Here is a 13,227-nt window from a genome sequence, read left to right as displayed (position 1 = left end):
GACGTCAATACCATATGGGGTACTACTTGGCCGATGGCATCTACCCACGGTGGCCAGTTTTCCTAAAGACGATCAGCTGCCCAATTGGTGAGAAGAGGGTTTTATTTGCGTAAAAGCAGGAGTCGGCGCGGAAGGATGTCGAGCGGGCATTTGGTGTGCTCCAATCACGGTGGGCAATTGTGAAAGGGCCGGCTCGTTCCTGGTACAAGGAAGTCATCGCCGATGTCATATATGCGTGCATAATCATGCACAACATGATAGTCGAGAATGAAGGCGGAAGCATCACCGATTGGAATGAAGATGACCGTGCATCTAGCTCGTCTGGCACGTCGACCGAGACACCCGATAGAGGGTTACCGTTAGACTTCAATGAGGTTCTATCTAGACATACCTCAATGCGCAACCAACAGGATCATGCGCAGCTCATGAGCGACATGATTGAAGAAGTGTGGGCTCGTAACCGCCGTAGCTGAGTTTGCATTTTTTTAATTCGCATTGTAATATATTAATTTTTATTAAATGAAATAAAATTTTTGAAATTCTTATTTTAATTTATTAGTTTTTTAAAATTCGTATGGATTTTATAAATATTAAAAAAATGATGATGTGGAGCGCCATAGGGCGCCCCACTACAGGTGGGGAGGTAGGAGGATAAAACTGATGACGTGGCGCGCCTTAAGGCGCCCACTGCTGATGCCCTTAAATGTACATACGTGGCCGATTCTATAGAGCTCAACGTGTGATAAATTAAAGTTATTAAGGAGACATATTATAGTGGTTACTATCTAATTATGACAACATCAAGTCAAGTCTAGAATTAAAGAAAATTATAAAGGTAGATGTGAGAGTCTAAAATATAGAGTAGAGTAGGTGCCCTCAAATCAATTTATGTCTAGGAAATTTTGGACTAGTACTCAATTATTAATATAACAAGTCGATTTTTTTATTAATATTAATATCAATCAACACCCCATGTTGGGTGCACTAGCTAGTTCTTATACTAGTGTGCACTACTCACATTACTAAAATATTGGAAATTAAAATAATCCTAAGATATAACCTAGCTAGAAGGCTAAATTTGGGTATTATGTTCTAGCTGTTGAAGAATTCATGGCTTAATGAATTGAAATAGAAAATGCAAGTAAATGAAAAACTTCACATGCTATGTTGAATGCATGGCATGCACAAAGTCTATATATTTAAATCTCGACCCACGTGAAATTTCTTTAATTCATTTCAACCTTAAAATGTGTACAGAGCCGTTGCTGCAAATAAAAAAAAAGAATAAATTATAACTAACAACATATTTATATAATTAAATCATAATGTGATGGCTGTTGGAAATACTACAAAATATATGGGTCAAATGTTGAATAAAAGCAATACATTTGCTAAAAATATCTAAAATATTTTTTTATTTCAATTCACGATAACAAATAAAAAGTCCATAATGCATGGAGTACTAATATATAACCATCGAGTTGAATCGTACCTTGGAAAAGGAAGAAGAGAAGGACAAAAAGCATTTTATGATAAAAGGTTGTTTTATTATAATAAAAGGATTACTCACATTAATCTTGAAATTAGTTAAGAGCAAGAGAATTGCTTGTAAATAAGCCGAGCCGCCCCACATACAGTTGAATTAGAGGGCTTACCGCCATTGTCGAAGATAGACGAAGGCTCAAGCTATGGCTAAGGTTCAAGAGCTACACAATTTTTTTTTTTTTTATAATTTTAAGATTAGCTGTTGTTTTACACTGTTAATTGTTGTATTGATTTAATACCCTTCTTTTCATGAAAAACCCTCTCCAAGTGAAAAGATATTTGAGAAGGTATTACACTTTATATTTTTTAATGCATTTTGTATTATTATTTTATTTTTTAAAAATAATTTACCTTTCTATATAGTACTTTTTTTCCTTTGGAATGTGTTACTTTTTAAAATGATACATTTTACTTTTTAAGAAGGTAAATACATAATATATCTTTTCTATATACATTCTCCCCTTGAAGATGCTCTTAGGAGGCTCGTTAGAGCACCCACAACCGTGCTCTTGCCAGCGAGCACGGTTGTGGGCCCGGCCCCACTTTTTCTGTCTGCTCTCTGGCAAAAGCACAACACCCACAGCAATGCTCTTCCGCAAGGACGAGCACAATTCAATTTAAAATTCAATTAAACAAAAACATTTTCATAATATTAAAATTCATTAAAAAACCTAAATAATATTACAAATGACAAATAAAATAAAAACGACATAATTATTAAAATCCTAAAAATTAAAAATTACATAATTAAAATACTAAAATTAAAAAAACCACTACTCGTTGCCGAATTTCGCCCACATGTGTTTGATTAGGTGTTCTTGTAGCACAATGTGTTTGATAAATGGATGATGAATGTGTGTATTTATAGATGATTTTGGGGGGGGGGAATAAAAAAAAATCAAAAAAATTAGAAAAATGGGCAAAAAAAACGGCCATATTTTTTAGATTTGGAAAATATTTTTTTTATTTTTTATCGATTTTTAAAATTAAATACCGATTTTTTTTAAAAAAATAAAAATATTCAAAGGCAACGGCTATGTCGTTGTCCAATCGCGTGCCTCCACGTCACTTGCTCGCTGGCACGGACGTGCTCGATGCATCGAGCAGCGCCGTGCCAGCGGGCAAGCGCAGCAGCGGACAACCTCCTCCGTGCCGCTGACACGGACGGACGGACGACGTCCTTCCACCGTTGCAGATCCACCGTTGCAGATGCTCTTAATAGTATAAAGGTAAAATATTGAGTCTCTGATCTTGGATGTTCTAATTAAGTCACAATACATAGATAATTACTTGCAATGCTTTAAATTTAATTATTGATAGATAAAGATAAGTACATCTATATGTCAACCAATGTAATTAGTCTCTTCATGTTGTGAGTGGTTGTTGTGATAAGAAATAGGAAGGCATTTGAATATTTGATTTCTCGTAATGGCCTAATAGTGACGAAATTAAAATCCCCATTTCAAGGGAAGGATAGGATTGTTAAAACCGTATCCATCATTGTTGAATTGTAAAAAAAAAACAGATTAAGAAAATGAAAAAGGAAAAATTCCATAACTATCCCATCTCATCATCATTGCTTGAACGGAAGAAACATAAACAAGTTCAGTGCATCGAACCAAACCCTGCTGAAAACACTACCATCATTTTCACAGGTTAACTGCACCACACAACACCTATCGCTTTCCTACTTTACACACCTAATCACAATTACCAAAAAAAAAAATCTCTGATGCATTCCGGCATTGACTTAACGATATTCCCCTAGCAGCGACGGCGGTCTGGGGCCCAGTGTGGCAAGGAAGGGCTGAAGTGCGTGGACACCACCCGCGAGTCGAGCAGCTCCGTGATGGGCGTGAAGCTCACGCACCTCGGCACCTTGTACTGGTTGATCGACGCGCCGCGGGAGATGGCGTAGTCCATGAGCTCCTCGAACGTCCCGTTCCGCACCACCCGGATCTCCAGCGCCCCGATTGACCCGTCCGCCACCCTGCACTGCCTGTACACCGAGTTCAGGCACTCCTCCATCTCCAGGCAGCACCTCTCCATCACCTCCCCCGTGGGCCCCGCGGTGGGCTCCCTCGCCAGGAGCTCCCAGTACACCACGTAGTGCCCCGGGATCGTCGCCGTGTCCGCGTAGCTCGTGTACTCCACCACGCTCGTGTCGTACCCTTTCAAGAGACGAGACGCGCTCTCCACCGCAGCCTGCAGCTCCGCCTCGTCCGTCTTGTCCGAGTCTATGCTCAGCAGCACGTTCTTCCGCCTCACGAACTGAAACTGCGGCGCCGCGTTGTGGAACCCCGTCACGCGGAGGATATCGCCCACGTGGTAGCGGTACAGCCCCGCGTACGTCGTTATCACAAGCTCGTACTCCTTCCCCACCTCCACGTCAGCAAGATCAACCAGCTGCGGGGGCTGCGCCCCCGCCGCTGGCGCCGCCTCGTGTGGCAGGAACTCGAAGTAGGCCATGTTTGGCATGATGGTATAAGAAACCTCGGAAGGCTTAGACATCGGGTTGAGATTGAGGCCGAAGTAGCACTCCGAGGACGCGTACATCGTGCACGCCTTCGGAAGGCCTCCGCTGTAATAATCAAGCGTCGGAATGTACTGCGCCATGGCTCCGGTGACGATGACTTCGAGATATTTTGTGTTGGGCCAGATTCTGGTGATGATTCTCTCCCATTTCTCCTTGGAGCACTCCGAAACTATGAAATCGGCGAGTTCCGGGTCGGGTCGGAGGATCCGGGTCATGCATGAGAGGATATCCGGGTCGGTGACTTTGGGGTTTAGTGACCCGGTCCGGATGTCGTCGGCGAGCTGGCGCCAGTTGAGCTGGAGGAAGCGGATGGCGCGGAGGAGGCCGGAGGCGAAGACAGCGCCGACTCGGAGGACCTGGTGGCGGTCGTAGAGGCCGCAGAGCATCTGGGTGTACATGCTCTGGAAGGAGTCAGGGCAGAGGATGGCCTCGTTGGGGCTGGTGTAGACGTTGTACGGGTCGTGGGGCCGGGTCTTGAAGTGGTCGCTTTTGTAGTAGCTGGTGAGGACGGGTCGGGCCAGGAGCCCACCCGGTGTCTTTGTCTCCGACTTGATGAACAGGAAGTAGAGCCCTTTCCCCTTGTCCAGTCCATTCACGTATCTGTTTCATTCATACATGCATTTTGTCATCATCAGTCATCCCCACCGAAATTAAATTATATATTTTAGTAATTAATTGTGCTGAAAACTCACAGGTTCATAACCGGAATGAGAAGGCTGTACAGAAGCTGGCGACGGTCCAATTCCTCTTTGATCGTCGGCATCAGTTTTCTCTCACCAGCTGAAGTTCCAGAGCTGTTCAAATAAACGTTAATTAGCGATTAATCCTTAAATTAGGTGTCGAATTTTGAAATAATTGGAAATAGATGTTGAATTTACCTAGTGAGAAATTCGGAGACGGGGTGAGAAGAGAGAATGGGGGAGCGGTCGCCGTCGGCGATTCTCTGGATGAAGGGCCGGAGATCTTCGTAGGTGACCATGGGGATTTTGGATTTGAAGGATTCACGATCCGTGGCTCCGTCGAGATTGAAGCTATTTAGATACTCGGTGTCGGCGTTCCGGCGAAGGATCTGCGCCAGCACATTTTCCTGAACGGAGTCGGCGTTGCGAGTCATCTCCTCGATGAACTGAAGGGCCTTTGCGTCCTTTTCGCATGCCGGAGGGCCCAATGGAGACGACAAAATCGAGTCAACCGCCATTTTTGTTTTCTAGAGAGGAGAGAGAGATTTGATTATTTGATTGAGAGAGAGATTATAGAATTTTATTGGAAACTAGAGAGAGTAGTTTAATTTTCAAGGAAAGATGGTGGTACTGGTGAAGAGAATGGAGGAAGGGAGGGGATATATATAGGGGGAACAGAGGAACCACGTCACCTGCCACGTCAGCGGAGAAAAAAACGTGTGGGAGGGCTGTATGGTAAAAGGAGGAAGAGAAGTAGAAAAAGATGAGGAGAGGGGTAGTTCGGTAAATACAGTAATGCAGCGGGAGAAGGGGACAAGGGTGGGGCCCGGACACGTAGCCCCGGCTGCATTGATGGGGTGAAGGTGGGGCCCACGGGGGGCCACGTCAGCGTTCAGAGGGATCCAACTAAGCGGCCCTTTTCCGGTAAAGATGTTGGTCCGCGACAGCGACGGGCTGCCGGCGGCCTCGGCAACTCCCACTGCTGCAGACAGACAGCCTTCGTCATATAAGACCACACCAACATATTGCATGTCTCATTTAATTAAATAACTAATGTGTTGTTTCAAGCTATGATCATTTCTTTATTTACTGCATTATGGGGGGAAGCATGACATTAGCCAAACATTAAACTAATTAACTACTCTGTTTTGTTTCATAACATGGACAAGAAGTAGTTAGGTACACACAATTTCGTTAGTCTTGAAGCAATTTAGTAAGAATTTTAGGGTTTATATATTTGTATATGAGTATGAGTGGGGATGGTGTCGGATGACATCAAGACGTGTGTTATTCATTTACCTATATTTTCTTGTTTTAGTTTGATGTTTTCTTATACAGTGATCTTGAATATTACATTAACTTGTTCTTTAGAGTGACTATGTTGTTTATTTTGCAGATATTTTTATTTTGAACTGTTTCACGGTTGCTGCTACTACCCAATTGCTTTTGGTTAATGGCATTTCTTTGTAAAATAAATGAGCGGGGATGTGTGGTCTTTTTATGCTTTGTTTACCTGTATTATTGTAGTCAGATGTTTTTTTAATTATTGATTTTGGATAAAGTGTTTTTGTTCTTTGAAGTTATGTTCAAAACAACTTCTGTGCTACTGCCATGTCGTTTGCCAATTTTTTGCTACGAGTATAGTGGGGATGTGTCTGAGATGACAAATTAATAATGAGTATGTTGTTAGTATGTTTTATTAATTTGGTTATATTAACTGTTGGTGTAGCTAATTGTATGTGATACAATAGACCCATGCTCAACCTAAAATGGCAATGTGGGGATATGTATCTACCTATTTATATAGGTAGAGGTCAGAAATATCTATGAGGCAAATTCATGTTCATCATGTTTATAGTTCTCTCTCTCTCTCTCTCCCTCTCTATGTAATGTGTAGTGCTAGCTAATTAGTTAGAGTCACGCCGTTTAATCAAATCTACATGGTAATATTAGTTAGTTTTGATTTCAAACGGTTGGATTGTTAATGATGTTATAATGCCATGCACCGAATTGATGTAACACTATTAGTTAATAGTTGATAAGACAGGCCTTTTCGCCTAAAAAAATTACTAGTATAGTATTAAATAAATTCATGTGGTTTCTCTAACTTTATAATGGAAAAAATAAAATATATAAATATAGGTTAATATACGTTCATGCATATGTAGATTATAAAAGCTGGCGGCCATCACTTGTTATGCGTTCCATTAATTAGGTGGCCCTATCTAACTAAACAAATTCAACACCATTCTTATAATCCAAAATCTTCAAACTCTCTGCAATTAATAGACATTTATAATCACAATTTCATTTACGATACTCTAAAGAGGAAGGAGAGGTAACTGCTGCTATTTAGACAAAAAATGCGACAGCCGTTTTAAAATGTTTAAATATATATAGATAGGTATTTTCAACTGAGCTACTAGTAGTTAGCTAGGCGTTGAGGATTATAAAGAGTATGCATATATTTGGTATAGCTGTGGAAATTTAATGAAGGTTGAGTGATCATATAGTTTATGATTCCAGATCCATGCAAAGAAAATGAATATACTAATTTTAAAAAAGTTGTAGAATAGTAAAATAAGTGAATCACGTGGAGGGTGATTTCTAGCAGAGTTCGTGGAATTTGTGTAGAGGTTTCATTTACTTCACTCAAATCTCAGGAGTAGATTGTTGCTGCAATAATTATATACATACATATGCGGGCGGAATGAGCCCTGACTCGCCCTTTTTTTCTTTTTTATAATCATTTTTCTTGTTTCCTTATCGTATGCCCCAACGCACACCACACAAAAAAGTGAGTTTAATCGACGGATACTTTTTTCAGTAAATCCAAAAATTCGTCGTTAATCATGATTATCGACAACGTCAATGCAAAATCCGTTGACAGGACATACCCAAGTGGAGTCAACCGACCCTGCTAGCTACTGGTACTTGAGTACCGCAACTCAACCCATCTATTTATGTTGTCATCTGAAAAATCGACGTTGAGATAGTTCAACGATGAATTAATATGGTGATGAAAATCAACATTTATCATTGTCCTATAATTCAATTTGGCGATGAGAAATTATATCTGAAAATTGCCATATAAATACTGACAATTTTATGATTTTTGTTGTAAAACATAAAAAAAATCAACTTTTTCTATTTAAGGAGGGGCGGCTTAAGACCCCTTTCCTCCTAAGTGGCTCGGTCGTAACTAATGTGTGTAGACTAATAGCAATTTAATGCAATTTTCACATTCTAGTATTGTTTTTTATAATTTGTGAAAGTATATTACGTATTTTTAAATTTTCTGTTCACGTGAATATTAAGTTGGGGGTCTCGAAATATAATGTGTGGACTTTTAAAATATACTCCTACTATTTTCTAATTTTCGGATATAACAGCTAGTACACTCTTCGAGATTGTAGTATTCGATTATTTAGATACGCATTTCATCTTGATTTGTCTATACAAAGTAATCTAAATTAATATCGATGGATATCATTTGTGTGTTGACGAAATATATATTGTTTATCTTATTTCTCTCACATGATCTCCACCCAATAATTGTTTCCTAACTCACTCTAAATTTATTAGATACTCATATACTATTATGTGGAGTACTAAAATTAAACCAGTTTAGTGTTTTAAATATGTATTAAATCTAAGTTAACGTTTATAATAGTATACCTAAAGAATTTTCTCTCTAAGAATCGTAATTTGTGGAGAAAAATTAAATAATGAGTCAATGTTTTTTGTACGTAATACTTGCCGTACTTTAAATAATTGACGTAAAGTGCCGGCTAATTAGAAGGTTGATTTAGATTTGATTAATCCTTAATTGCAGAGGAAACATGAGTAATCACACCACCATTAGCATCAATAAAATGCTAAATAAATTAGGAGGGTGAGTGATTATTAAAAGAGTGATGTCAACTGTACAACTAGTAGTCTAAAACTAACTCAGACAAGGCTTTTAAAAAAAATTAGTAACTGCAATTATGTAGGCGATTAATTAATAACCGCCCTAATAATGCAACCGACTAATCACATAATAAAACTACAACCATAATCTTTGTTTTGGCCAAGAAATATACCTTTGATTGCGGGCTGTGCTTTAAATGCACATGATTGTTAAATTTGGACAGATAATTTAAGTTGCAAAAGAGCCAAGCTATTGGTCAAAATGCATTTGGAATTGAAATTGGGATTCTCAATTACAGCCTTTTTGTCTTTAGTTTATCTTTAATTAACTTGTATATAAATCGTAGATGGTGTAAGAGATATGATCAGATATCAAATGAAGTAACATCTAGGTAGGAAGATCTGACAAGATCGATCGATTTTGCTTTGAATTTGCAGGAAATTATACACGATGGCAATGATTTTTTTTATGAGTGAAAAATGCTCAAGCAAGAAGATGGCAACCAGAGTCTAAAAAATGGTAGTAATAATCTAAATAGTACTACTAAAATTAATGCGTGTTTTCTTGTTTGTTTGCCTACAATTTTATTCACTGTAATTAGATTGAATTCTATTTAGATTTTGGGTTTCATTAGATTTTTGGATCGTTTTTTAACTACTTTGAATTCTTGCTCACCAACTTCTTGTACGTAAAGTAGAATTTTCTTTAAATAAAAAACAATTGAAATATAAACAATTAGAAATTCCGATTCACTTTTACAATAAAAAGGTAGGTAGACTCCATATTTGTTTCGTCCGGAGCCTTTGTCCTAGCGACAAGGAGCTTAGACATTATTGCATGAGGTGCCGAGTTCGAGAGACATCAGTTGTAATTTCCTTCTATCTATAGTATAGGAGTTTATTTGTAATTTCCTCCCTTATAGCACGCAGCAGGTCACACACCCACGTAGCAAACAATACAAAATCCTCAAATCAATATCCGAGTATCACAAGTAACAAAAAATATAGTACTACTAGTTAAATTGAAGAAGCCTACTCAAACACAATACGGACTATGGGACTATAGCACTAGTAAGCACACCAATTTAATTATACATATGGAAAGAGTAATCAGTTTATTAGTACTCCTATTATGCAATTCATTTTTTTTAACTAAAAATGCAATTTAAATTATGCAATTCAAATATATTTGTAGCATCCATAGTTTACTTAGATGTACTACTAATTAATATGAAAAATTATACACGTTGTCTTTTTTTGTATAGTTTTTAAATATTTGTAAATGATAGTTTAGTTGTACTATGTGTAGCCATATACATAAAAGAATTATAGTAATTGTTGTAAATATTGTGATGATCCTCGGTTTTTCACTTTTGCCATGTTACTTGATGGAATACGTACTAAACAAGCCCAACAGCAGTAAAGCCCAAGACAGAGTATCAGTTCGGCATGACTAAAGAGTATCAGTCCGGCGTGACTAAAGAGTTCAGTTCGGTACAACCAAAGAGTTCGGCCCCAGCCTACAGCTCGGTGAAAGCCAACTCATCAAGCTCTCTGCTCTCAGGTCGGCATCAAGCTCTACTCTCAGATCGGCAAAAGCTGCTCGGCAATAATTCAGCAGTTCGGTCTCAGTATTCGACCGAACTAGGAGATAGTGGACTCATACAAGATTTCCACCTCCACTACACCGACGATCTATTTAGTGGTGTCAAGCAGTCATTAACTCATGCAGGATAGTGGACCCATGCAAGGTCGCCACGATCTCCACGACATCCACTACCTAATAAATGCTGCATGCCACGATCTTAGTTCACTGTATAAATAGAACCTAGGTCAGATAGATAAGGTCTTCTGCTTCTTCTTTTAAACTCTAAAAAAGCTCTCTAGAGAGAATATCATAAAGCAGGCCAGTGTTGTAAGCTGTAATTCGCAGATCAAGCAATACAAACCTGCCCCCATTTCTCCCCGTGGACGTAGATTTACCTCAGTAAATCGAACCACGTAAACCCTCTGTGTCGTAATTTATTTTTACGTGCATTAATTACCATCGAAAATTCGCCGCTTCATCACTGCGCCGTCTGTGGGAAACGAAGAACCAAATTTGTGATAAAGCGAGTTTTTGATCCTCTTCTACCAAAAAAAAAAAAAAAAAAAAAATGCATACCAGATCACATAACACCCGTGCCTCCGTCCGTGATAACCATGAGGAAGCTAATCCAGCAGCCCATAGGCCTGGAAAGCAGCCTCGTGAAAAATCTACTTCCAGTTCTCACGGAGAAGGAGCAAGCCGCTCAAAAGGTCCACACACCGAGTCTTCCCAGCAGCCTGATTTGAACGAGGCTGTCAAGCTGTTCTTGGCCGAGAAGCAGGAGGAGTTCTTAACCTTCCTGCAGAAGAGCCAACAGTCGGAGAAGACAACGGCGGATTCTCCCTCCTCATCCAGACATGAAAGTCACTACCGCAGTAGTGACGTGTCTTCCAGGAGAAAGAATCCTCAACCCCGACATGTTCCTCCTCGGTACCGGAACCACAGGAGAACTCCATCTCCTCCGTACCGAAGAGATGTCGGGTTCGCCATGTACGGAGCATTAAAGACTCCATTCTCGGACGACATCACCACCCGGACTCCTTTGCCGCGGAACTACCGGACACCGTCAATGACTTATGACGGGCTAGAGGATCCTCATGACTTCTTGGGACGCTATCAATATAATATGGCGAACCAGGGTCTCAATGAGGTCCACATGTGCAAGCTGTTCCCCGAGTTGCTCATCGGGAACGCCAGAAGGTGGTTCGACAGCCTTCCTCAAGGCAGCATCAGATCCTACCGAGATCTCATGGATGCTTTCCACAGGAGGTTCTTTCAGAAAGCGGAAGCCCGAATCACTTCGGCTCAGCTGCTTTCTATACGTCAAGGTCGCGACGAAAAGATCAGCGATTTCCTGACGAGATTCCATAAGGAATGCCTACAAGTAGATAATCTCAATGATCTACTTGTCATCTCGGCATTCCAAAATGGAATCCTGCCCGGAGCTCTCTACAAAAGCTCGTGGAGTGCGGTCCGCAAACAGCTCAAGAAATGTGGGACATTGCGGACCAGTTTTCTCGTGCGGATGAGGCAGACCGTCGAAACGGTCGTTAGACAGCTCATCCCAAGGAGACAAAAGGAAGCCCGATCAAAGCGACCAGGTGCTTCCTCGCCGAACTCCTTTTGAAAGAATTCAAAGGGCACCAGTACAAGGCAGATTGGGACCACGTCTCCATCCTGAGAAGCCGCCCGCTCAGTTCGTACCATTAAACAAGTCAAGAGCGGAAATTTTCGAACTACATTCCGATATGTTCGAAAAAACCAAAGCGGATGACGAAATCAGCCGCACGGCGACTTCAGGATCAATATTGCTCCTTCCATCAAACCCACGGTCACGATACCGAGGAGTGCCGAGATTTGGCTGCAGTATTGACGTTCTTGTGAAAACAGGAACGTTAAAAAAATACCAAAGCAAGCAGCCGAAAAAGAACAAAAGGCAGAGAGGTGCGAACTGCAATCCTCAGGATCCGAAAAGGCATGAGGATCCCGAAGACGACGACGAGCCGCAATACGATGGAGTAATCCTGACTATTGATGCTCTCCCAGCCGGGAAGACTAAGTCGTCCCTAAAGCAGAACGCAGAGGTTCCAATCAAGAGGAACCAACACATAAAAGGCTGAAGAAAGACGAAGTGATTACATTTTCAGATGCCGATCCCGTCCCAGCCATCTCTCCTCACCAAGACGCTATTGTCATTCAAGCCGGAGTGGCAAACAAACTGATCCACAGAGTATTTGTGGATACAGGAGCGTCAGTCAGCATTCTTTTTAAAGAATGTTTCGATAAAATGGAAGTGGATCCAGCTCGGCTCAGTCCGGCTCCACTTCCTCTGAAAAGTTTCGCCCAGGAGGACACCCGCCCTGAAGGTATTATCAGCCTTCCGATCACGGTGGGAAAAGCGCCTACAAGCTCCAATACGATGATCGAGTTCTTTGTGGTGAAAGCTCGGTCCCCGTACAACATCATCCTGGGGAGAGACTGGCTCAACACAGTTCGGGCCGTTTGCTCTACTTATCACCTCACCATCAAGATTCCCACTAAAAATGGGATAGCGGTCATCCGAGGTGATCAAAAGAGAGCAAAGAATGTCTGCAGATTGCGCTAAAAAAGTGCGAACAATCAGTTCGGCACCATCAAGCATAGCAATCACAGCAACCGGAGTCGGAGGCAAGCGAGATGACCGAAGTCACTTCAGAGCCGAACTCAATGACCGTTCAGTTATACGAAGATGATCCATCCAGAACGGTCAACGTCGCTTCGCAGGAACGCCTCTACTCCGGGAAAAGACCATTCAGCTCCTCAAGGAGTACAAAGATGTCTTTGCATGGTCTCCGTTGGACATGACCGGAGTGCCCCCCGAGGTAATCACTCATCGGTTTAAATATTGATCCTTCAATCCGGCCAGTAAAACAGAAGCAAAGACTCTTTGCGGCAGAAGAGAAGCCAAGTCATCCATGACGAAGTCC

The 13,227-nt window shown here is 41.0% G+C and overlaps 1 protein-coding gene across 1 annotated transcript; it reads right to left on the bottom strand.

Annotated features, from left to right (window-relative positions):
• Positions 1 to 3,094: 3,094 nt before the first annotated feature.
• Positions 3,095 to 5,404, bottom strand: LOC121754159 (probable indole-3-acetic acid-amido synthetase GH3.1). Its single transcript, XM_042149507.1, has 3 exons — positions 4,960 to 5,404; positions 4,774 to 4,875; positions 3,095 to 4,681 (listed from the first exon to the last, which is right to left on the bottom strand). Exons 1-3 carry the CDS (start codon positions 5,277 to 5,279, stop codon positions 3,310 to 3,312), a joined length of 1,794 nt encoding a protein of 597 aa, XP_042005441.1. The 5' UTR covers positions 5,280 to 5,404; the 3' UTR covers positions 3,095 to 3,309.
• Positions 5,405 to 13,227: the final 7,823 nt, after the last annotated feature.

Source organism: Salvia splendens, chromosome 11, assembly GCF_004379255.2.
Source record: "Salvia splendens isolate huo1 chromosome 11, SspV2, whole genome shotgun sequence".
In the NCBI taxonomy this organism is placed as follows: Eukaryota; Viridiplantae; Streptophyta; class Magnoliopsida; order Lamiales; family Lamiaceae; genus Salvia; species Salvia splendens.
This window is presented reverse-complemented; position numbering and strand designations above follow the sequence as displayed.